The 25,781-nt window shown below is 42.4% G+C and overlaps 1 protein-coding gene across 3 annotated transcripts; it reads right to left on the bottom strand.

Moving 5' to 3' along the window:
* Positions 1–25,383, bottom strand: SSH3 (slingshot protein phosphatase 3). 3 transcript variants are annotated; one of them, XM_081336584.1, is made up of 14 exons: positions 24,817–25,361; positions 21,206–21,243; positions 18,413–18,602; positions 13,986–14,104; positions 12,006–12,077; positions 9,041–9,106; positions 8,427–8,621; positions 7,912–8,005; positions 7,529–7,657; positions 4,770–4,816; positions 4,337–4,483; positions 3,493–3,693; positions 2,602–3,034; positions 1–1,063 (listed from the first exon to the last, which is right to left on the bottom strand). In XM_081336584.1, the coding sequence occupies exons 1-14, from the start codon at positions 24,880–24,882 to the stop codon at positions 614–616; spliced, it is 2,247 nt and encodes a 748-aa protein (XP_081192710.1). In that variant the 5' UTR covers positions 24,883–25,361; the 3' UTR covers positions 1–613. The 3 variants fall into 3 exon arrangements, with proteins under 3 accessions (XP_081192710.1, XP_081192711.1, XP_081192712.1); XM_081336585.1 differs by having other exon boundaries at positions 1–1,060; positions 24,817–25,317; XM_081336586.1 differs by lacking the exon at positions 3,493–3,693 and having other exon boundaries at positions 24,817–25,383.
* Positions 25,384–25,781: the final 398 nt, after the last annotated feature.

Here is a 25,781-nt window from a genome sequence, read left to right as displayed (position 1 = left end):
TGGAAAATGACTGAATTTTATTTTCAGGCTGTGTGAAGTTGGCAATGGCACAGTAACTGTAAGTACACAAAAGTAAAAAGAGTAGTTCATTCCCCACTTGGATCACAGTGAGAGGATTCAGTCTTAAACCTTCTCTGCAAAACAACTTTGGCCCATTTGGAGGCCTCATATCTGACTACAATTTCCACTATTGTGCTGGGTGAGGATGACCAGAATTCCAGTCCGTAAATCTGAAAAATATCAGATTGGAGAAGAACAGAATATGAAGGCAGTCAAAGCAAATTAAAGGACCAAACAGCCCTGCCATTTGAAACTTAAAACCGAGACACCTTCAGGGCTCTTAGAACCTCTGTAACACCTAAAAATGGAGTAAACCCAAAAGCAACACTGGTGGTCTCCACACCGATGCTACCATTTCCTATAGAAAGGAGAAGAAATGCACTTGGAAAGCAGCTGTGGTCTCTTGAAGAGTAGAGAACTTCTCTCCCCTTAGGCAGTGTACAAAAAACGTATTTCCTCAGGCCGAATATCACAAATGTATCTTCAATCCTGGGATTCCATGAAAACCTTTGCTTACTGAGAGTAGAAAGGGGGAAAGGCAGAGAAAAGGTCTTCAGACTGAACTGGGGTCCATGTCAACACTGGCCTGGCGCACCACCTGTCGAGACCTGGAACATGGCAAGGAAGATGGCAACTGGAGCTTCTTGGAAATTTCAGGATTCATCTGTCCCTCAAACTCCTTGGTCCGACTCACCACCAGGGCAGCATCAGCCAGCTGAGCCACTGAGAGGCGGTGCTGCAAGGGGGGCCTGCGCCCACATGAGCCAGACCCTTCCATGTGCCGAACAGCTTTATGCACCTTGCCTGGTGCCGGGTGGTATGAGAGCTGTTTGCAAGGCTGAGCGTGGACTTTGGAGCCTCTGCTACGGCCCCTTCGCCCTGGCCTCTGTCCATGTGCCCGCTGGTCCCCTGGCAGAGACAATTTTGCTGTTACTGGCTTTTCATTTTCCTTACTTTGGGATGATGGATCACAGATCTTCCTTTCAGCATGAAGAAACACCTGCTGAGAGAGGAAGAGATCAACAATCGGCACATTGGATTCTCTTTTATTTACCTTGGCTTTACTTTGGCCATGTCAGGCATGCAAATTCACTGGAAAAGTCAATGCTAGGAATGGTTAGTGGATCAAGAAGAAGGGGCAAGCAAAGAACTCACTGGCTTGATACCATCAAAGCTGATACAAAGATGAACATCCAACAACTGAAAGAAGCTGTGCTTGACAGGATAGGATGGAGAGGACTTCCCTATGAAGTCACCAAGAGTAGGACACGATTGAATGGTTAAAACTGCTACTTCCTCCATCACATAACTTCCACTTTCCATTGTGCTTGCTTAACATATCTATGTAACTAGATTGGAAGAGTTATATTTTAGGGACAAAACATTGGGCAGCCACAGCTAAGGCTTGCATGCTTTTATTCTGTCTTAAAAGCATCTAGCTAAATAATTTTACACTTAAGCTTTTTTAAGTCTGGCTGCCCCATCTCCATTCCTTTTGCTCTAATCCTTTTCCTGACCTGCCTTATTAGACTAATGCAGGGGTAGGCAACCTCGGCTCTTTTATGACTCATGGACTTCAACTCCCAGAATTCCTGAGTCAGCTTCTGGGAGTTGAAGTCCATGAGTCATAAAAGAGCCGAGGTTGCCTACTCCTGGACTGATGCAACTCTCTGCCCCAGAAATGTCACCTACCTTCATTTATGCAATGATTTGGGACTTTCAGGAATCTGGCATAGCAAATTATCATACACAACCCTTAGTAAGAGAGGGTCTTTCATTAACTTAATTCTAGTTCTGACAGTCCAATCTGTAGCAGAACCTAGGTCCTGTATTTCAGATTTTGGAAGATGAATTTAAATTTAATTCCTGACAAGGTGCTTGCTCAGCTGAGGTCATAGTCAGGTTTGCTTTGAATTATGTCTCCCATCTTAGTACAAAAGATATTATACATTCCCCTTTTAGGAGGACATTACCCTTGAAAAAAAATGGACCCAGAAGATTTATATTTTAATATCAGTATCAACATTACAAGAAGTCCCTGGTTAATGATAATAATTAGGAATGGAAAGTTAGTTGCCATGGTTGTTAGGCACAAGGTCATGTGATTGCCATTTGAAATCTCCAGCCAGCTTCCCCATTAACTTTTGTTTGTTGGAAGCCAGCAGCGAAGGTTGTAAATCGCAATCACAGGATTGTAGGGATGCTGTGATGGCCACAACTTTGAGGATCAGCTGTAAGTCTCCTGATTCAGTGTTGTAACTTAAAAATGGTTGCTGAACCATCGGTCATTAACTGAGGACCACCTGTCGTGAACATCATCTTCTTAATAGTATGTTTTCATTTATTGTTTTACCCTGTTTTTCAATGTAATTGTACTTCCTATTGTGAAGCACTTCAAAGATTTCTTTTATTGGAAACCATTGTTTTAAATAAATAAATATCCAAAGTCAGTTTTACTCCTTTCTTGTATTCTAGGTTGTAAACAGTCTCTTTTCTGCTCTCCATTCACTCCTGCTCAGGTACCTTTTCACGATTCCATACCTCTTCCTCAGGCGTGCCTTCTGTCACAGAGGTGTGTTCTGGGCTATCCATCTCACTGATGCTGCGCATAATTGCATAAAGGTTAATGCGTTCCCGTCGGAGTATGGCTGGCTTCTCAGGTACTTTCATGGAAGCCAGGTGTCTCCGTACCTCCTCAGCTCCTGAATCATCTGATGCCCCAGGTTCTTCTATTGCCTGAGGAATGAGCTGGGGGCTGACTGTGGGGGGCAGGGGCTGACTGGGATTCTGAGAAGGCTCATGCAAAGGACGAAAATAATACTGGGGAGTTGTTACTGGCACTTCTGGTTCTTCATCTGAGCTCAGAGTCTCGTACTCGAGGCTTCCAGAATGATCACTGCTGGCATCGCTTATATCAGAAGAACCTTCTGAGGGGGTATCTCCTGCCTTTTGTTCCCACAGGCTGCTGTGACGGCTGCATAGAGACATAAGAGGGGTATGACATTCTGGGATGTAAAGAGTAACAGGGTTCCTTCTTGTGTGTAGCAGATTGACAATGGCAGGTGTCCCTTACTATCTTTCATAAGGAGCTAAATAACATATCAACCTATAATGAAATCACAGAAGATAACTGTAAAATAAATTTGCCACTGCTTAATTGCTCCTTCCAAAAGTACCTTTTTTTAGCTGCTCCCCACTGAAATTTCCACAAAATCCATACAAATGGGTGGGAACAGAATAACTAGCACCCTATTTGTAAAGTCCTATTCAGGCAAATTTTTCATTTCCAAAGGCCATCATTATGCAGATTTGCCTTTAAAATGGTACAAGACAAGAGAACTGATTTTACTAGAAAGACTGGATCAGGCAACTGGATATCGTTCCACATCCTTTGTCCTTTACATCAATAATGTCCTCTTCCCTTCCAATTACCTGGCATCCAGCATGCCCTGGTAAAGTTCCAGCTGTCTCATGAAGCCTGGATTGGGGTGAACAATTGGTCGACGTTCTCGCACATGAGCAAGAGCCCGTTCCAATGACCAACCATATTCCTTCATGGCATAGGCAACCACAGTGGAGCCAGACCGGCTCACTCCCATTTTGCAATGCACCAATACTCGAGAGCCTTGGGTCCTGTGAAGGAGAGTCATGACCATAAGCAGAGCTGCCACAACATCCAGAACAGAAAAGGACTTTCAGGATCTTGGTTGACTCCCTTAGGCACAGATAATTATATTATGATAATGACCTCAGAAATAAGTAATGCTTAGTATAGCTTTGGAAAGAAATCTGGTTATTCCAGAGATTGTTCCCACCAAGGATGGTGATCCTGAGTCAGGAATCCTTCTTGGTTTTTTTTAAACTAGTGGCTCTGGCAAATTAGGCAAGTATTATCTATCTCTTGATCTCATACATAATTCTTTGTGGTTTGTGTCAAAAACTATTTCTTTGCCCATGTCAGTTCTGAATAAAACACGATGTGCTCAGCCTCTGTCAAAGGGAAGAGTGAATAAAGAGGCAAAAGGAGAAATTCTTTCCAGTTTTGCAGATCCTCTTAAATAGTTACTGAAATGCAATATATGCATACATAGCATTTCACAGGAGATGATGTTTCTTATGAAACTCTTTCTTAATTGAATCATTCCATACAAACACTAAAGCCTGCTTCTGTGTACGGAGTGATATTAACTGGATTAGGACAAAATCAAACTCTTTACAATACATGCTAGTTCAATCATGTTTGTGTATGACAATTATCTTGATGCTCAATTCTCACCGAACATCTGAAATGAAACTGTGGGTCTCCTTCCAGTAGGGCAGTAGTTGTGAGGCCTCTTCATCATAGATACGCACATTCATGTAAGTGAAATGCTCTGGGAAGAAGTTGTCAATCTCACGAGTCACATTGAGGATATGGCTGACTCTAAAGATAGGCAAGAAATCAAGTGAGTTTTCCCAATCCACTCTCATAAAGAGACTGTTAATTCTACCTAATTTTTTTTGCAGTGTTTTCTATCCCAATTTACCCAGCCTTATCCTGTGTCCTAAATTTTCCTCCATCCTGGTGCCTCAGGATGGAACTTAAACCAAGAGTTGAAAGTACTTCCAACAAGTCTGACCTGAGAGGCATGGTAAATAGCTATCTCTCAAAGTCCATGGATGAACTTCTAGCATTGTTCTCTGAGCAACAACTTAAAAAGATTACAAACCTGTTTTTTTGGAGTTCCTCAAGGTTGGCTGCATTCCATTCAGAGCCCTGGAGGAACAATACAAGGCACACAACTCACTCTCATTTTCTGTAAACTGTTAACAAATTTATGTGCATTATGGACTTCTTGTAGCAGTACATTCAGAACCTAACTATACATTAAGTCAGTGGTACAAGCCTTCCTGCTCTGTACATTTCAGGATAGAAGTACACTTTTTCATGCTATTCTATATGAGAAAATATAGGTTAAAAAGGATCACAAAGTTCTATTTAAATGTGCAGCAAGTAATTTGCTAACCAGTATAAACACTGTATTTTGGAGATCACTTATTCACCAATCATCCACCTAAAATGTATGAATGCCATTTGCAATTGCCATTTTGTTGTGTGTGTGTGTGCACATATATGTGTGTGCACATTTGAAAATGATTCAGAAAGCACCTTTTTAAAACAGAGGTATCTTTTTTCAGATTCCATACAAGCCTGAAAACTTATTTCTTTAAAAAACACACCCTAAAGGTGCAGTTGTTTTAATGCATCAATTTTTACATGTATTTTGCATTTCTTTCAGATTAATGTAGAAATCTGAAAGACACAACTGCTTTAAAATGATTATGCGCTCTACTCCCACATGTTCCAAAGTAACTCTACTGGTCATTTCTGAAGCATGCACAGGCCTCATCCATATGTTATGTGACTTCTTGAAATAATTATAGCATCTACCAAAGCAATTCTAAGTATATATTCTCAGAAGAGAGTCCCATTAAGTTCATTGGGGTATATACCCTGGGTATACAGAGTAAGGTAATCATACCCAGGTTTTTCCTAAATGAAGCAGTTTCCAATTTCCCTAGAGGCAACTCCATTGTAGATCAAACAGGTCCCAATTTTTCCCTTTTCCTGTCAAACCTTTGGCAGCCCACTCAACAGAATACAGTATTATATCTGAGCTTCATTTAATGACATTAAAGAGAATAGGACATAGTGTCAGAAATGGGATATCTTTCATTTTTAGAACCCAGCTAATCCCTCAGCTAATTAAGGTAGAGATCTCTTCAGACTTTTGTTAAGTCTGTGTGGATTTGTTGAGGACACTATTCGGGGGCGAGGATCTGAATCTCCTTCAAGATCAGAATCTAACATAACATTCTCATTATTAAAGAAACTGTATTATCCTATTTCCCTACTTATTAGTCTTCAGTTCTGCTACAGCGAATAGCAGAGGACAGATCATGTAGAATTCAGCTGCTCATGTTGGGGGCAGAGGGAAGCTTGTTATTTCAAGGCTCAGGGCAGACATAAGATTTGCTTCAATTTCACCCCCAAAGGACACTAATCTTCAGCAGGAAGAAACTGTGCCATTTATACTATCGTAAATGTCTACATAGCCACTGGACTAAATGTTAGTAATAGCAAGTACTGACTTTCCCCCAAAATAAGCCCTATCCCAAAAATAAGCCCTAGCTTTTTACAAGTGTGCCTAATATAAGCCCTTCCCCCACAATAAGCCCTAGTAAGACCCCCGCCCACTCCATCCCACTGTCTGGTTGCATGAGCTGAGGCGAGGCAGGTGGGGAAGGGGATGGAGCTGCTCCATGTGCCCCCGCCTGCTTATCTCAGGGTGCCCGCAATCAGGCCTCCCACACCCTGACACCTGCCTCAACTCTTAGAAATCCAGGCCTAAACAGTACAGAGATAGAGGGACAGATGGGGCAAAGGTGTTTCAACAGATTTATTTTTTTAAAAAAAGCCAGGCAGTAATTCCCTTTCTTCCACACAGGAAATCGCAGAGTTGCGGCCCAGGTTTCGTCAGCGGGCTGAGTGTGGTGCTCCAGCCCTTTCTATAGAGACTACACCCACAGGCAGCCTCCTGAAGTGGCCCCTGCTTCTTCCCACTTTATAGCCGGCGACTGGGTGGGTTTTCCTCCATCCTTCTTGCTGGCTTGGGTGAAGGAGGGGCAGCTTCAGGAGGCTGCCTGTGAGTGTGGTTTGAAAACCGGCTGGGTTTTTTTTCCTTCCTTCGCATTTTTTATGTGACAAACTCTCCAATGAGGCCCATTCCAAAATTACTAGATTTTCACTTTCAGAATTCCAAATCAAACATTAGCCATGTTAACTGGAGTTCTGGGAACTGGAATTCAGTTAGGATGGCTGATTTCTATGATACTACTTCTAACAGAGGCCTGTGGGATAGAACAGGGGTCCCCAACTCCCAGGCCGCTGACTGGCACTGCCCTGTGGTGTGCCAGAAACTGGGCCATGCAAATGGGCAAAGCCCTATAACCACGCACCCTCTAGTCCGTAGAAAACCTCTCTCCATGGAACCAGTCCCTGGAGCAAAAAAGGTTGGGGGCCACTAGAAGATACTACTTCCTTGGGGAGTAAGGCTTTTAGGTGGCAGTAAGATACCTATCAGTCCTGTATGGTAGAACAGAGTAAGAAACCAATGTCATATATGTCTAAGACTACTTTTATTGGAATAGCTATAGAATCTTGAAAGTCTGAATGTGTTCCTGTCCTCCCTCACTTTATCTTCATGTAAATTAGAGAGGGGCCTGAGACATTTACTTAGATTAGTTTCTCAGAATGGAGTTAATCTGTGCTTGTCTGGTCATTACCCTGGTAGCTGATTTTTCTCCAGTCCTTCAAGGCTGTTCCTTATGCCCTATACATCACCAATCGAGAGGCCCCAATTGTAATCCTTGGGATCCTTGACCACTGGAAGGCTGACAACAGGGTACCCCTCTCGTATTTTCTTACCAAATAGAGGTAGTCAAAGATCTTAGAAGGCCAATCCATCTGTGCCATGATAAGTAACATTTCGTTGTCAATAAACTCCTTGTAATTTTTCAGACTACAGCCAAACCGCTGCTCCAGTTCTGTACGAATCTGTGGAAGAAGGTGACTGATGTTATCTTCCACTTGTGCTTTTTCCTAATCACATCCCCCTACTCACTATCCTGTCATACAGACTCTGACTTCCCAGATGCTCCCCAATCCTCCCCAATCCTTTTTCTTCCTATTAAACATTGTCATGTTTCTTGTGCTTATAGTCCCATCTATTCACATACTTTTGTCATTCCTGTTTTCCCCCACACCCCCATCACCTCCTATTCCAAGGTCCTCTGGTCCCAACATCCCACCTCCTTGGAGGTGATGCTCTCCAGGTCAGTGGTGCCCATCACCTCACGCAGCTTGGCCCGGATCATCCGCTCTGTCACGTCCTGTGCTGTCGGCCTGAGGCACAGAGATGGAGGGTCGGCAAAGCTCTCGGCCCACCAGACTCTGTTCCCAACACCATCACCTCAGGTTTCCCACACAGATACCTGTTCCCCCACCTCTCGGCTGCAGGGGTATAAGTCTAATATTTCCTTATAGCAATTTATTCCTTTAGGCCTAAAAAAAATGCCACAGGATTTATAATGGGATTTGAATAACATCTCCCACCCCCATTGGAATCTTCCAGTCTAGGTTATTGGGCTGGACTTCAGAGGCAAGACTCAAGAATGGGGCATGGTATGCACTAGGCCGACTAGGATGGTTGTCCAAAAATTGCCTGGGCTTGGGATTAGTGTACTGTGTAAAATCCTTCTAGGAACCCTCACAAGTCCACTGAAAGCCTACAATTAGCTCCAGGGGGAAAGGGGGCATCACTGACTGGTCTGAGAAGATGGAGGGAGACGTGGGCCGCACAGATTCCAGGTCAGACATGGCTAGCCACTCATTAATGCAGCTCTGGTCAGAATTCACAGCCTTCTGATACCACTCGGTCCAGTTCAATGCACCCCCTCCAGGAAAATAGTTGTTGGAGACTGCTTCGCTGCATGCTTTGTGCAGCACTTGCAGTGCTGACCTGAGAGCAGAGAGAGCAATTAGACCCTGAGAATATTAAGTCATATTTAAAAGTGTTCAGAGAAGGAGAGATCACATCCAAGAGCTACCATAACTTGTAGCAGTTAGCCCCATCCTTTCATTTTTCAGATACAGTTATTGACTATAGGGCAACTGAATATATTTGCAATACTGTATAAGCACCATAAAATAACCTTAATTTTTTAAAATTTAAATAAATACGATTGACAGCTAATAGATCTCCTAATTTTGCTTTCACATTTTAAACCCCTTGGCAGCTACTGCTGCCATTAGAAAAATGCAACAGATTTTTGTTTTCTTCACAGCAGCAATAATAGTTTCAGTATCTTTCCCGATATTCATTTATTGCCTTCTATGAATATCTTAAACATTATTCATCCAATCAAGAGCCTTGCTCACCACATTGTCTGGACAGAGATAGGCTTAAAGATCCGTGTTTGTCCCCCAGATGTCACGCTGAAGCCCCTAAGAAAGAATGGGAGAGTCAACTTTTAAGTAACTTTGTACTCCAGGAAGAAGGCAGATATCTGGAATGTGGTAAAGAAGAATGCAAGAGTTTGGACAGTTGCGTAACTGGCTTGAACTATCCCACAATATTAGACTCCATTTTTAGCTGGGGAAAAATGGACATTCTCCCCAACACAAGAGAAAATTATACTGGGCTGTGTCTGCCTTTTGGAATGGCAACAGTATTAATCCATGATTTCTAAAAATAGATTCTACCTATTAAAGTTATTATGTCTCTCCTACCTCCCCTGCTCTCTAAATTGCATAGTTGTTCTATAGGCCAGTCTGGAAAATCTGGTTTTGAAGAGTGGCACATGAATGCTAAGGATAAAGGTTCCCCCACACATGCGTGCTAGTCGTTTCCGACTCTAGGGGCCGGTGCTCATCTCTGTTTCAAAGCCGAAGAGCCAGCGCTTGTCCGAGGACGTCTCCGTGGTCATGTGGCCGGCATGACTAGACGCCAAAGGCACACGGAACGCTGTTACCTTCCCACCGTAGTGGTCCCTATTTTTCTACTTGCATTTCTACGTGCTTTCGAACTGCTAGGTTGACAGAAGCTGGGACGAGTAACAGGCGCTCACTCTGTTACGTGGCACTCGGGATTTGACCCGCCAAATCTGATCGACAAGCTCAGCGTCCTAACCCACTGAGCCACCGCATCCCTTTCATGCTAAGGATAACTAACTCAATAATAATCCTAGAGAATCTTGGTTTATATATATAAAATCATTTTAACTATAAAGGATTTTATAGAAGCAAGCAACCAAGATTAAATTAATGGAATTATATTGGCAAGAAGAGGTGAGCACACAACTTTGTATTGGGGCACAAAATGCACATTCACAAAGCAACTCCAATGGGGGAGGAAAATATTGAAAGCACTGTCTCCACGAGGTTCCTTTACTGTGTCTTAGCAGTAAGGCTGCTTCCTGGACACAGCTGAATGTGGGAAAGTTTTAGGAAAGCAACTGATGGGTTCCCTGCTGTTCTGTTCTCTCCCCCTTCTTTGCATTGCCACCAATCACTTCTCTGAATGTGAGAGAGAGGGATGGCTTTCTAAAGAGTTCTGAACAGATCGATATTTCTGGACCTAGAATTTTGAAAAGGACATTCTATGATTTCAAGCTCTCCTACCTATTGCATGAGTGGTGGGACCATTTCTCCCAGTAGTATCAACTTGTCCCATTAGATCTGGCAAGAGAAGTATGCCCCATCCATTAGACAGTGCTATCTAGCTGGACCCTGGAAGTGTAATAGTATGAGGGATTGACCTTGGGAGACAGGAGAGACAGCAACCAGCATGTAAAAGATATCTCAGTTCACAGGAGAAGAGGAAGGGCCAGAGGAAACCTTTGATGAGGGACCCTCCCTAGTTTTCTGGAGAGTAAAAGAAAAGGAGGAAATACTTTCAGTTTTGCAAGCTTCTATTAAACCTTACAATGAAGCTAGAGTTAGTAGTACTGATGGTATTTCTTGTCTGGACTGCCTTGCAAGACTTATAGAACAAGAGCCTTTTCTGTAGTGGGGCCTGACTGCTAGAACAACATCCCCCCAGAAATCAGACTCACACAATCCTGCTAGCCTTTTGCAAGGATGTAAAGCAGGGCTCTTCAAACTTGGCCCTTTTTATGACTTGTGGACTTCAACTCCCAGAATTCCTCAGCCAGGCACGCTGGCTGAAGAATTCTGGGAGTTGAAGTCCACAAGTCATAAAAAGGCCAACAAGTTTGAAGACCCCCCTGGCTTAAAGGCTTGATTTTGTCATTGAACCTGGAACCCTGACAGTGGGTAAGTCATTTCTTGGTTGTGTTAACTATTATAATTAGTGCTGGTGTGGGTTGTTGCTTTTTTTCTTGATTGCTCTTTATGTTATTTCATTATATCATTTTTATTGGTTTAGATATTGTTAGCTGCCCAGAATCATGCATTTGAGATGAGTGGCCATGTAAAACAATTAAAGAAATCTGCTGCTTTTAATCCCGCCACACACATGTTCTTCCTCCATTTATGCTTATTGTGGTTGATATATTCTCATGGCTACTACAGTATTAAATTTTAAGCTGTAAATCTATTTGGGCAGGAGCTTTTTTAAATTTTATTTTTTAAAAGGGCCATGCATAATGATTGTGATATGTTGCCGTTTTGAGAATGGTAACAAATGTAATAAAATGCAGGTACAGCAGAAGTAGCTTCTGGAAAGATACAGTTGGGGGGCAGAGAAAATGAGATAACTGGCTCTGTAATATTAAAATACAAGCTAGTTAACTTTTATACTTGCTTCCGGTGGTTCATGATGTAAGAACAAAAGGCCATTGCATTATAACATCACATTTCATCAGTTTTTTGGGAGGGGATGTTATAGTGACTTGCAGCAGAAGGGAAGGATCTTTAAAAAAGGAGCAGATAGAAGAGAATACAGTACAGAAAAGGTTAGTTCCATAAGATAAAAAGTGAAGGATCTAACCTAGAAACAAATGAAATCTCCTAGTGGTTTAGAATATACTTTATGCCACTTCTATTTGTAAAAGTAGAGAGGACATCACCTGTTTATTCCATGTGAACACTTGTGACATAAAAATAAAACCAGACACATTTATTATGATTTTTCATTATACTAATCTATTTATGTATGCAAAGCAAGCTCCTGACAGGACAGGGATGTCAAACTTGCAAGGTCACATGACGTGTCACGACGCATCGCGGGTTTTTCCCCATTGCCGGAGCTGGGGTGGGCGCGGTTTCGGCATGACCCATCCGGCCCAGAGGCCGGCAGTTTGACACCCCTGTGATAGAATCTTAAAATAAACCAAAAACTGCAAAGATATGGAACAGTAAAAAGGAATATGAGTGATCTTACCCATCGCCATCAAGGAAAACCTGTGTGTCACTCCAAAGTGGAAGCACCATACCCAGTGTGCAGGTAGCCAAGCTGATTGAGAAAGAGAGAAAGAAGGAATTAGACAGCCTCTAAAACAGGGGTGTCAAACGTGCAACGTCACATGATGTGTCGTGACGTATCACGACTTTTTCCCCATTGCCGATAATGGGGTGGGTGCGGTTTCGGCATGACGCATCTGCCCTGCAGGTCGGCAGTTTGACACCCCTTCTCTAAACAAGCATTATAGGGCATGTTTGCTTTGGAGACTAGTTTCTTTGGCCCTTATCTGTGTCCTTTCCTAAACTTGCAATCATTTGATAAATACTGTAAAAATAAATATATTATCAACAATTTTTCAGTCAAACAGATGTTTCATAGCAGAGAGACTACTATATTTTATTATGCAGGCAGGAAATATTTGTGGTGGCTAAGAAGGAAACACAAAACATTTTTATTTTGCTTCTTGATTTTAAATTCTGCTGTGGCAAACTTTGCTTGCTTCCAGCTGAACTCATAAATGAAAGTTCTGGGAGAACTCACTTTGGAAAAACAGTAGAGAGAAAGAGAGAGAGAGAGAGAGAGAAATCTCTACGAACTGCCAAACTGGTTTGACCAGGGAATGATATATATATAGCTGGCTACAAATGCATGAGGTAAGGAACAACTGCAAAACTTAAGATAGTTTTAATGAAGGTTTTTACTTTTATGAAGACAACAAGGGGCTTATGAACAGGACCACAGATGCATTTGTTTACTTCTAATAATAGCACCAAATTCCAAGAATGACTCCTAGCTATTTACCCAAAATAATAAAATACAAGCTCAATAAAAGAATTAAACTGCATTACAATAATTGCCCTCTGGCACACCTTCACAATGGTGATAATTACAATGACCTATTCAAGTCTCTGTGGAATGATAATGTTCCTAAATTACACCAGGTGGCTGCCAATTGAACCTCCCCCGGGAGGGTACTGAAGAAAATAGGGTCTGCAACAGAGAAACTTTACCTCCAGCTTTCCCCTCAACAACCTCCTGTACTTAGAGGGTTTTGTATATCCATCCTTGGAATGTGCAGTCAGGCTAGATTGTAGACTGAAGACCTGATTCTAGAGATATCTAGAAGTTATGTAGTCCTTTAGAAAAATACCATGGTGTTCAATGGCTACAATGGTTTCACTTCCCAGCATACAGGCCACTGCATTTTATATCAATTGCATTTTGTTTCTGCATAGGTTTCAGAGGCAGCCCAAGCAAAGTACTTTGCAGCCATTTAGTTTAGGTTCCATTTATCAATCCACATCGTTAAATTTGGCTTTTGAATATGATTTAAAGTAAACCACTCAAGAACTAATACTCTCTCTTCTTCCATTTTTCCACAAATTTAATTTTAATTTAATTTAATAATATTTCTATACCGCCCTTCTCCCTGAGGACTCAGGGCGGTTCACAGGGCAAGAATAAAATACAATAAAAATCATTATTCAGAAAGTGGTACTATGTGGCATGACAGGATGACAGGCTAAATTGGAATCAATGGGTTGATTGGAAGTAGACAGGCAAGAACATCCGACTCCCAGTTAATTTGCAGGGTAGTTTAGGTATGCAGGTATGGTTAATAGGGTCAAATACATTTTGCTTTCCAGAACATTTTCTGTCATTACCAATCATTACTGAAAAATTGATAAAGAGGACCTCAGATTAGTGAGAGCTCAGCCAATGGATTCCCAGGGCAGATAAAACTGCAGCCTCAGTTGTAGGTGGAGCTGAGTTAATCCATTGCATTAGCCAAATTTCACTGAGAAAACCAGAATTAAGGTTTATAAATCATGGTTTATCCACATGCTGAGACGAAACTAAAGTATGGTGTGTGTTATTGGGATGTGTGAACCTAGCCATTCTATTTCTCAGTACAATCCCTCATATTTTCCTGGTACCACCACACCCTTGCCACCTCACCTTTCATCAGGGAAGTCCACCCCTAAAAGCACCATCTCGTTCTTGCTCTCCCTCTCCGTTGCTGAGACCACCAACAAGTATCGGATTCTATGAACTCGCGCTGACTCCAGTCTCACAGCCTGCAAGGAAGAAAACACACTAGTCTTGCATGTTTACCTTCTGGTGTCACTTACATACGTACATCAATATAATCTCCACCATGAAAATATGTGGTGCTGCCCATAGATCCAGGAGAAGGATTTTGTTCAGAAGCAAATGGAAGCTACTAGGAGCCCTGAGTCTTGACCACACTTCATGTTAACGCTTACAACTAATGTGGTTTATGCTAAATCATAGTTAGCAACACATACGTACTGAATCTAGCTAGTCCTAGAAGAAAAGAAGAACCTCACTCTCTCTTGACAGCTATTGGCTCAATTTCCAGTCAGAAAAGAAGCAGTTGTTTTGAGAACTTAAAAAAAATATCTAAAAGAGAAGCATGTTTGCAAGTAACCTGAAGTGAGCTTTGTATTGCATTTGGTGTTTATAAACTCATTTCCAAAAAGTATAAGTCTTACCTGTAAAATCATACTATATCAAGATTTAAATTTAAAAAGTCAGATTATGGTACAGAACTGAATTTTGCAATTGACCTCTGCTGGCCGGCCTTCTGACTCTCAGCCACTCACCCTGTGTGAACACCAAGTGAGAGCTGTATTGAAGGCTGTGAATCCCAGCAAAGCCGCAGGTCCAGATGGGGTGCTGGGGATAGTGGTCAGGAATTGTGCCAACCAATTAGCAGGGGTCCTGACAAGGATTTTTAACATCTCCTTGCAAGCCGACCAATTAGCAGGGGTCCTGACAAGGATTTTTAACATCTCCTTGCAAACGGCATGTGTACCATCGTGGTTGAAAGCAGCTACCATTGTCCCAGTCCCCAAGAAAACTGCAGTTGAGTGCCTGAATGACTACAGACCTATTGCATTAACGTCTGTAGTCATGAAATGCTTCGAAAGATTGGTTCTCCAACATCTTAGGACATGCCTCCCACTGGACTTTGATAAACATCAATTTGCTTACAGGGGAAATAGGTTGACAGACGATGCCATAGCTACTGCTTTACACTCTGTAGCAAGTCATCTCGAGAAACCTGGAAGTTATGTCAGGATGCTTTTTGTTGACTACAGCTCGGCTTTCAACACCATTTTGCCGAGCATTCTCATCGAGAAGCTGACTGACTTGAAATTCTCCCTCGCCATCTGCGATTGGATTCAAGACTTTCTTAGGGACTGGTTACAAACAGTGAGGGTTGGGTCTGCTTTGTCCACCTCCCTGAAGCTTTGCACCGGCACGCCACAGGGCTGTGTGCTTAGCCCCTACCTGTACTCTTTATACACATATGATTGTGTATCATCTGACTGTCATAATCAAGTTCGCAGATGATACAACTGTGGTGGACCTTATTACAGGTGGGGATGAGACAGCATACAGGGCAGAGGTACAAAAACTATCCATATGGTGTAGTAACAACAACTTGCACCTAAACATTGGCAAGACGAAAGAGATGGTTAGACTTCCGGAGAAAAAAGGAGGAACCTGCCCCACTTTACATCGGGGAGGACTGTGTGGAGAGAGTTTCCTCCTTTAAATTTCTGGGAGTCTACCTCTGTGAAGATCTGACCTGGAAAGTTAACACAACCCAGGTGGCTAGAAAGGCCCAACAGAGGCTTCACTTTCTTAGGGTCTTGCGGAAGAACAGGGTAGAGCAACGGCTAATGACCCTCTTTTACCGGTCTACTATAGAGAGCGTCCTCTCGTATGGTATTGTGGTTTGGTATGCTGGTCTGACAGCCGTGGACAGGAAAGTATTACAGAGGGTAGTGAGCACAGCACAAGACATTGTGGACTGTCCCCTGACACCACTGGATGACATTGCCAGGGCTCACTGCCATGGAAGAGTGAGGAAAATTCTCAGGGACGACTCACACCCTGGACGGTATCTCTTTACTCTCCTACCATCGGGTAGGAGATATAGGAGTATAGCCAGCCGTACCAACAGGCTGAAAAACAGCTTTTATCCGTGGGCTGTTAGGCTTTTGAATGGGATATAATCTCTGTGAACTTATGCAGAATTGACTTGGGAGGCTGGTGTGTGGTGTAGTTGGTTCACATGGTGTGGTAGGATGGAGGGTTTGTTGTCACTGTGTTGGGGGGAGGGAGCACGGGGAGAGGCTCAGCTAATCTCAATGTACACATGTTGTACTTTGACAATAAAGGTTGTTTATTATTATTATTATTATTATTATTATTATTATTATTATTATTATTTATTCATCCTAAGAAATTTTGTTTCTTTTTTAAGTTAAGAGGCTTCGAATTTTAAAGTACATTCACACAATACATTATTTATTTATTAGTTAGTTTATACTGATTAATGTGTGTGAACAAGCTAGTTTTAACATTTTACCCCCATTTTGAGTGATTCCTTAATAGCCTTCTGTGGCTAATCTTCTAAAATGCTGAATATCTGCAAGACATTTAATATGATTAGTATGGTAATGGCTTGTTTTAATTATTAATCTCATACAGACAAGGAAAGGTGAATTCTATCAATTCCTTAGAAATATTATTTAACTTTTAAATAATATTTACTACTGTATTTTATATTTTTCTCTCCAGTCTGGCTATTGATATCTTGTGCGAATATTGATAATCAGGTGACAATCACACTCTGCAGTTGCTCCTAGTCACACATCAAAAATGGATAGTGCCAAGGTCTATTTGGGGATAGTGTCAGAAATCTTAGAGGGTGAAATGGGCCCCTTAAATATCTGCATCTTCAGAAAGCAAATACGAAATTAATGTTTTTAAGTCTCCTTTGAGGAATCAGTATCAAGTTAGTATGGAGTGTGATTCCAGCCTAGATTTTACAAACCCTTTGGTCACAGGGTCCACACTATCAGATGACATGGGAAACCAGCAGCTTGGCAAAGATTCTTAAGCTAGATGTGGAAGCACTGGACAAAAGCCTTGGAGCTCTTGAACTGAGAGGACCCCCAACAGATGTTCGTTCATTCATATTTTGACTCATTTTTCACTTGGCAAGAGGAAATCCACAATACAGAATCAACCGATGTTCAGAGTAATGTGTCCACTATAACTTTTTTTCTAACTGAACAACCCCTAGTAAGCTTCCAAAAGGAGTCGGGGTCTATCAGAACACAACTTGATAGCCATTGCCTGAAATTGTTCCTGATGCTTGGAGGCTGCTATGACTCACTCTCTAAGAAGAAGGAAAAAAAAGGAAAACAAAAGTTATTTAAACCCATCTGGAAATCTCCCAGCAGAGGCCTCAGAGACAAAACTTGGATCAGGCTCAGCAGAGACGCCAGGTCTGGCTGCCCGCCCGAGAGACGAGACGAAGAGCCCCACAGGCCATAAATGGGGAAGTGGCTGAGCTCCTGGCTGAATGTCTGAAATCTAAATTCCTAAAGGGGAGGAATTCTTCCGCACCCCACCCAAAGGACAATGAGGGCCCGAAGAGAGAGTCCCAGAAGGTGGACAGGGCTGAGTTCATTTCTCACAAGACTGCCAAGCAGCATCAGTTCTGGTTTTGTATCACAACAGGAGATAGGAAAAAGCAGGCTATTTCAGGTCATGAACAAGTAGTAATATGAAGGAAGCAACTTGGAAAATCTGAATCAGCCTGGGAAACAATCTGGATTCTCCAGAATTTCTCTTGAGGGAATAAACTTGTGTGTCCTGCAATTTGCAGGAGGCAACTTGCATGATTGAATGTGTGGGGGGGGGAGGGGGGGGAGAGCAAAACAGAACATGAGGACAAAATTCTTCTGCATTTTTCAAAATGGAGTTAATTCCCTGGAGGTGCATTTAGGTACACTATATGAAATCTCACCTGCAATTTGAGTGATATGGTTCAGACGCAGGTTTTATTGCATTACGGAAAAGCAGACCAGTGGTAAACCACTAGTCTTTTATAAAAAACAAAAAATGCTTCTGCAGAACAAAGCCGCTTCTTCCATTACTAATTGCTATATTAGCTATCATGTTAAAAATCGGGGAAATGTTCCTTGCTATGTCACAGAGAAAAGCTGAGCATCCTGGGTATTGAAGGATGCTCAGCAGGGAAAAAAACCCTCTTTGTTCCTTAAACAAGATAGGTCAGGGAAGACCTTATTGGCTTTCTAGTTTAGACTGATTGGCAAAGTGATCTGGTCTGACAGGAATGCCAGATCTTTACTAATCAGACAGCAAAATGCAGAATTGGAATCAGAAATGTCGCTGGAGTATGAAGTCGTAGAAAGAAATGTGGGGAGACATTACTGCCTAGACTTCTGGCTTCTTGAGACTCAAGTAGCAATGCCTTTCCTGTCTCTACCTTTTGTCTAGTTGTTTGTATCCCTTCTTCCAGTTATTAGCAATCTTACCAGCTGGATAGTGTCTTCTGGCCGCAGCAGCCCCACCATTTGCTGTAAGTGCAGTTCTTGCTGCCCAGGTATAGCATCTTCACTTTTAGGTGTTTGGTCTAGAGGGGTTGCTGGACCCTCCTGGACCGCCTCCAATTTGTCTTCTTCTGGCAGGAGTAGAGCAGCTCCCTTGACCATGACAAAGCTGTGGCTGAAGAAGAAAAGGTGGGAAAAAAGAGACTCATGTTGAAAGACCTGCTTAGGCCGTGCCCTAGTTGGAGAATGGGGAGAGTGGGGCTTTCAGGGAGAAGGGAAGTTTAGAACTCTGAAAAATAAGTAAGTAAGTAAGTAAGGCAGGCAGGCCTGGCACAGCCAATAGCATATCACAAAGGACCAAGCTGAACATGTCTTGTCAGCAGGGGGACAAACAAAATAGTGAAGGTTGGCTGGCATGGCAGAGTGCAGGGCAGTGAGGGCGGCTGAACTGGGGCTTTCTGAGACTTCCGGGGGGGGGGGGGGCAGCTGCCTCGTACCATCTTATTAGAACTTCTTGGGTGTTTGTGCTCCCCTGGCATAGTACCATTTTGCTGCACTGTGGAGGCTTCCCAGGCATTTGGTGCTGGAGTGGGTGGGAGGCTGCTTCTCAGGTGTTTAACACTTCCTGGGGTGTGGCACCTTTTCACTATCCTGCTGGGCCAGGCTGCAGCAGCTAAGGCTCCCAGGGGTGGCTGTGGTTTCTTTCCCTGTCTTCCCTGCACTTGCACCATGGCACAGCACCCCCAATTCATGCTTGACCTCCCCGAGACACCCTGGCACTCCTTGCCTTGGACTCCATCTGCTTAACAACCTGCCATCCTCACTTAACAATGGCTGCCAGGAATGCCAGGATTTTGGTCACCAAGCAGTTACTTGATGCCTCATTTAATGGCTGCTTCATTTAGCAACCAAAATGCTTGTGCCAATTGTAATCATGAGTCAAAGGCTGCCTGTAATCAGTCAGCTATTTTGTACAGAAAAAAATGAATGTACAGAGGAAAATGAATAAAAACTCTGCTGGCTTGAAGCATTAACCTCCATGACTGAGAATTTAAAACAACACTTGGTTTTGACATTAAAATAAAGCCAAAACAAAAACAGTTTTCCCTCTAAGGAATATATTAAAAAGTCCAAACATAATGAAGACTGAAGGAGCCATATTAAATACCTATGTATTGTTTAGTTTTAGATGGTATTGTTTGACATTTCTTAAAGTTATCCAAGGGGTTATGGTACAAACCACCCTCACTTTTTGAGCATTTATATTTCTATAAAAGTGTGTGGGGAAAGACAAATAAGGGAAAAAGATTAAAGGGCTTTCTACAGTGACACACAGGAACGTGGGCAACTATACCTCTACATCGTTTTAAAAGCACAGCTATATGGAAATGTCGATTTAAAATAAAGAAGCAACATTAGTCTAAATGGTTCATTTTTTCACTGATCAACTCCTACAAGAAAAATAGTCTATCTGAAAAATAGTAAATATTGCTTCAGAGGGGGAGGGATAATTTCATTCTATTTTCATAAGGGACCTTTCTCTGACACTGTTAGAAATTGAATATAAATATATTTCCATATATATAAATTGGGAGGATATTTTATCCTATTTTCTATACTTGTCTCTAAGAGTTTTTTTTCATAGTATATGTTTTAGTAATCAATATGCAACTATCACACTTCTGCAGCACAAAATGAAGTATTTTCCCTATGAGAGAAATCTTCAGCATGGATCTTATGAGAAACAACCTTCCTATAAAACCCTTTCTTCACCACACCTTGTATAAAAATCTTTTAAAACCTATTTAAAACCTATTACAAAGAAGAAAGGCAAGGGAGCAAGCATACTACATTCAAGGCATTAGTCTCCAGCATTATTTTTATATCCAAAAGCTTCTTGGCTTCATAAATATTTTAGAAAAAATGTGGGTGATTGGTACTGAGTCTCTCTTTGGCAGTGTGTTATCTACCTTGAAAAAGAGATACAGCTAGCGTGGGAAGGTACATAGTATTAGAGGAGTAAGAAGTAGAGATGCCCGATAGAGTTCTGATAAATGAGTATTTTGTACATTTAATCAACCAACCAACTAATAGATACCTGGTTATGTACTCCATGGCAGCCATTTAATGAATAGGCAAGCATGTCCCTAGCAACCATTTTGTCACAGTGTCCATTATATGCTCTCAAATATACAACTGATCATCAGTCCAAAAAAGAATGGGGAGGCCTGTTATAATGTTGCATTCCTGATTAGAAAAAATATGATTCTGGCTCCAATATGCTTATGATCAGAATTTGGACTTTTAATTCCATGAATGGTATTTGTCTTTAGCAAATTGGATATACCCTTTCCACAACAATTTGAAACAATCTGTTCTATTTTTAAAAAAATCTCAGATGGTTGCACATTCTTCCAATCTTTCTTTTTTTAGTGCTGGTTTACTCCTGACAAAGAATAGCAAATTACTCAGCTCCTAAACAAGCATTTCAGGAACATTCATACAGTATATGGTTATTTCTCCATTTCTTCACCATACAGTTAACAACTGAAACCATTTCTTTAAAGTTTCAAAAAGAACCTGTCTAGGAGTATGTGTGTGTTTTGTTTTTTTCTAGTATGTTCAACTGTTGCACGTGGAGGCAGCAGTTAAATTTGTATGATTAAAAAAAGTGTGAAAATTTTCAAGGGCAGGGCCTGGAAGACCTACAGTTAATCTATAACCTTTTAAAAAAATGATTATATAAAGAATATTAGGAACAATGACTACAGTACTTACCGTCGCTGCAATTGTCTTCTCCTGGGAACATCTTCATCCTGCAAGGGATTTCCATGTTGATTAGTATTTCTCTCCAGATTACAATGCTTGCTGTTAAAAGAAGTGCTGGCTTTTCACATCTAACATCAATAGCCTTCGCTTGGTCCCTTCTCCCAAAACTTTTCAGAAGCTGTGGCAGATCCTCCCATTTAAACAGAAGCTCTGAATTCTAATTCAATAACCACAGGAAGCACAAGAAGTTGCCTTTCACTTAAATCTTTAATAAGTCTCTTGATCTAGAATGCGGGACATGACAAAATCCTAACATAAACTAACATATAAACAGACATGGCTCATTAAATGATTAACTATGTCAGGGGTCAGCAACCTGAAACAGTGAAAGAGCCACTCGGAACCGGTTCCCTCACAAAAGGAAAAACTGGGAGCCGCAAAAAAATGTGTGCGCATGCGCGTACATGTGTGCATGTGCAGAACAGGGTTTGACTGAAGAGTGGAGCCAAGGCGAGATATGCACCTACCCTGCATATTTGAATTGATTGGTTGAACTTTTGTAGTCCCACTTTTTTTTTTTTTTGGACTGCACATGGCAGAGGACTGGGAGCCGCAGGAGACGGCTGAAAGAGCCGCATGTGGCTCTGGAGCCGCGGGTTGCACACCTGTGAACTATGTAATCTCATAACTTAAACAAGCCATTCCTTGTACATAATTGGAATGGTAAGCTCACATTTGCTACCATCAAAGGCTATTTAACACCATTGTTAGGTGCTTAAATGAAGGGTCAACCCTGAATAGCCCATGACTGATAGGACCCATCCCTAGTAGTGATCTGAGAGAATTTCCTTTGTACTAAGAAAACAATGTCCAAGCCAAATATGTGGAGTCATCAAGCAACTATTTCTGCCATTGGCTTTGGCATGGGAAAACTTGGCATGACATAATGTTTCAATTCCTAATACCTCTGTGGTCGAAGCAGATATTTTTGGGGACTTCGTTGTAGAATCCTGAACATTCACAGGACTTCCATTACAGAACTCTGGTCCCCCAATCTATGGCCTGTCTCTAAGATCATTTGTTCTGCTTGTTCAGCTAGACATGAGGAAAGGAGGGAGGGAGGAAAGCATGTTGGCAGTGGCAGCAACAAATGCCACCCTTTGGGAAATCTTGCTAAGCATTTCTCTCTATTATTTCACAGTAAAACTAGTATGTTCCCAATTTATGCTGACATGAAAAGAGTTTGAAACTTACTTTAAAAAAGAACAAACCTCAAACGCAAATGTCTCTCTTTCCAATCAGTTCTACACTTTCATGATAAAGGTCCATGGAATATTTCCAAGCTTTCTTAATTAAAGAAATATTGAGCATTAGAAGTAGCTATTTGTATATGGGATGCTTCAAATCCAGATCATTTTATGGTGAATCAATATGGAAAAACAACTATGCATCGGAAGTAAGAAACCATTTCTTTGAAGGACAGCACACATTTTTAACTAAATATAATAAGACATTTCAAAAGATTGTTTTCCTATCTTGAAACTCTGTCTCCATCATTAAAAGGAAGTAAGGAGGATGATTAAATTTCAGTTCAGAGCACAAAACTGCTATATTAATTTTTGCTTTGGGTCCAAATAAGGGTTCGTTTTACAGAAAAGATAATGTCTTATAATTGTGGCTTTCATAGCTTTGCTAATTCTTAATCTATCAATGGCTGGAACACACGCTCTTTCATAAAACTGCAGGCCAAGGTGCCCCCATTCCAGTAATGAGACCTATTTGTTAAGTTGCATGATGTAACAGATAGAAGTTATTCTTTAGAATTCTAGTAAAACTTTCTTTAAATCGAGACTATTGCATATGTATTATTTTTGCAATGTCTACAACAGCCCTATATACGACTATTGCACATAGTGAGGCTGAGGCTGAATAGCTTGCCCAAGGCTAGGCAATAAGATTCCAGTTATGTGACATTACTCTTACAAAAAAACTTTCTGGCTCATGCTCCTAGATACTATACTATTCTAGTTCTCATTATTCTCTACCAACCAAATATGTTATTGCTCCTGTGAAGTCAAATGCTTCCAATTAGACAATGTTAGACTAGCATTTAACAACCTTCCTGGTTTTGTAAGTAGCAAAAGCAAATCAAGCACCAGGTAACCTCCAATATCTGGCTAATGCCCCAAGTTGTATACTCTTTCTTTCTGTGCCATAGCTTCACAACAGCAGAGATTCTTCCGAAGGTTTGGAAATAGATAGGCAGAGATGAGTTGGGCAGTCTTCTCTTATCTCTCATTTCCTTTTCAGGATGCCTAGATTGGCCTTGAATTCGAGCTCTTGCATAATCTTATCTATGTGCTTCCCATTTGGTTGGCAATTTCCTGTGATATTTCTAAGCATCAAGGAAAAACAGCAAACAAACAGCATTTGTGCCACTTCTTAATTGCCAGTTCTTTGCACAATGTCTAATTACACTTGAAACTCAAGATCATCCCACAGACTGCCAGGCTTGAGATGTAAGCTTAGGCACAGATGCTCTGGTGCAAGAAGCCTAAGGCTCTATCCCACTGGTATAATGGACTGGAAAGTCTTTCTCTTTGAGGCCATTATGCAAGAGATAATTCTGCAGTACTCCTTGGTCTCATGAGTTGCAGTCTGCCAGGAGCTGACAGGAAGTAGTATGTTGTGAAACTTACTGACAAGCAACTCTTAGTGCCTACTTCTCCCACAGAAACTTGGGCTGTTGAAAACTGATTAGAGAGAATAGTATATTAATGGCAATGAGAGGAAAGAATGGCCACAATTTGACAGGTTTCCTAAACTGCTTCCATACAAGGGGAGGATAGAAATGCAGCAGTCTAGGAAGAAGAGAAGGGAAGCACCTTTCAACAAACCACTACAATCTATTGGAAAAGAGATCTATGGACATGTTATAAATTGTACTGTTGCAGCTAAATCACTTCCTTGTTTTTGTTTTTTTAAAAAAACCCACCCTCTTGCCACTTTTTGGCTATTGTAAAGCAAAATGGATGCTAGTACAGCAATGCTGTTAAGGGGATGATTGCATCTACCTTCCATACTGCAAGTGGGAGAGTGGATCCATGGGGAGCCGGGAGGAAAGACTTTGCCTAGAGTGTGGCAAAGCTCCCCCTCTCCCAGATCCACTAGTGCGCTTCTCTACATGCACGGTATGGGGGGGGGGGGAAGAGAGGCCTGCTAAAATCGGATAATCTCTCCCCTGACTCTTTCCCTTCGGATTTTGTTTTCCCTGCCCTTCTTCCGAGAACTACCCTTAAGGGAACTTCAAGTACACGTTTTATTTTTTTCACGAGCAAGATGGTGAACTCCGAGGCCACTCTCTGCAAAACCCTGCTCACAGTTTGCAGTGATCTATAAGACAGATGGAAGCCAAATACATTCGGGGAAGGGGCCCAGGTAGGACAGGCGCCCAAACATCCTCGGTCGCCCAACCCAGAAAGGAGGGACGGGGACAAGTCCTCAGAGGAAAGCGTGTCTGAAAGGAGGGTCGGCCGCAGGATCGGAACAGAATGCAGGACTGTACCATCTTCAAGAGTCCTGTCCAGCGTGAAAGGCACGGGTCGTTTGGGGGGGCTCACCTTGCAGCCGGTGGGGGTCGAGTGGCCACTCCCCGATGGGGATCGACATACAGTAACCAGCGCCATGCGCGGACGAACTCCTGCGCCTTTCCTCCGCTCCGGGGGAGACTGAGACGGTGCCACTCGGAGCCAGCGCAACGCCGCCGCAAGCCGTCTGCAGGGGGCGGGAGTAGCGGGGGCCACTCATTCACTCATCCCGGGGTGGGAGCCTGCCAACCGTAAACTTTCTGCTCCTTCGTCCAGCCACTCCGACGAACGGGCGCACGGATATCGTCTGCAAAGCGATACCGAGTACGTCCTTTCGGGGGCGGCTCTTAAAGGAACAGGCCCGAGTGGCGAAAGACCAGCGGCGGGGGAGGAGGAGGAGGAGGAGGAGGTGCCAACCCGTGGCAACTACGGGAACTCCCTTCCCAAGGCAATCCTCTCTCTCCGCCGTCCCGTTCTCCTAATCTTGGGCCAGGGCTCAGCCTCGCCACGTTTACAGAAAGCCGAACTCTACATACTCTTAACTGAAAGGGGAGGATCTTTCAGGCTGCCCTGTGCCTGGAATAGGGGTCTTCAAACTTGGCCCTTCGATGACTTGTGGACTTCAACTCCCAGAATTCCTCAGCCAGCTTGCCTGGCTGAGGAATTCTGGGAGTTGAAGTCCACAAGTCATCGAAGGGCCAAGTTTGAAGACCCCTGGCCTGGAATATCTAACGATTACCTTTCCCCTATATACCTGGCGTTAGCCACAGGGCTCACTTGACGCGATCTCCCGCGGGTGGGTGGGTGGCTTTTTTTTTTCTTATAAGCTCACCAGAACCACTACAGTATTAGCAAAAATTTGCAGCTGAAAAGGAGCAATCTTGTAACAGGCTCTAGCTGTTACCGGGCTGTCTTTCAGGGGAGTTCTCCCTCCCCCTCCCTCCGCCGCGGAATTACTAAGGCTTATCTAACCCGATACCGAGGAAGAAACTATACTG

This window comes from Vipera berus (genome assembly GCF_964194415.1).
Source record: "Vipera berus genome assembly, chromosome: 1".
Classification (NCBI taxonomy): domain Eukaryota; kingdom Metazoa; phylum Chordata; class Lepidosauria; order Squamata; family Viperidae; genus Vipera; species Vipera berus.
This window is presented reverse-complemented; position numbering and strand designations above follow the sequence as displayed.

Bases quoted from the DNA above. Each gene is read 5' to 3' on its own strand.
- SSH3 (XM_081336584.1), bottom strand. From the start codon at position 24,882: ATGGCGCTGGTTACTGTATGTCGATCCCCATCGGGGAGTGGCCACTCG. The intron at 7,658-7,911 runs GTGGGATGTTGG...CTTCTTCCACAG, and splicing joins AGAGCATCACCTCCAAGGAG to ATTCGTACAGAACTGGAGCA. The intron at 4,817-7,528 runs GTAAGAAAATAC...TTGTTCCTCCAG, and splicing joins TCTTTGACTACCTCTATTTG to GGCTCTGAATGGAATGCAGC.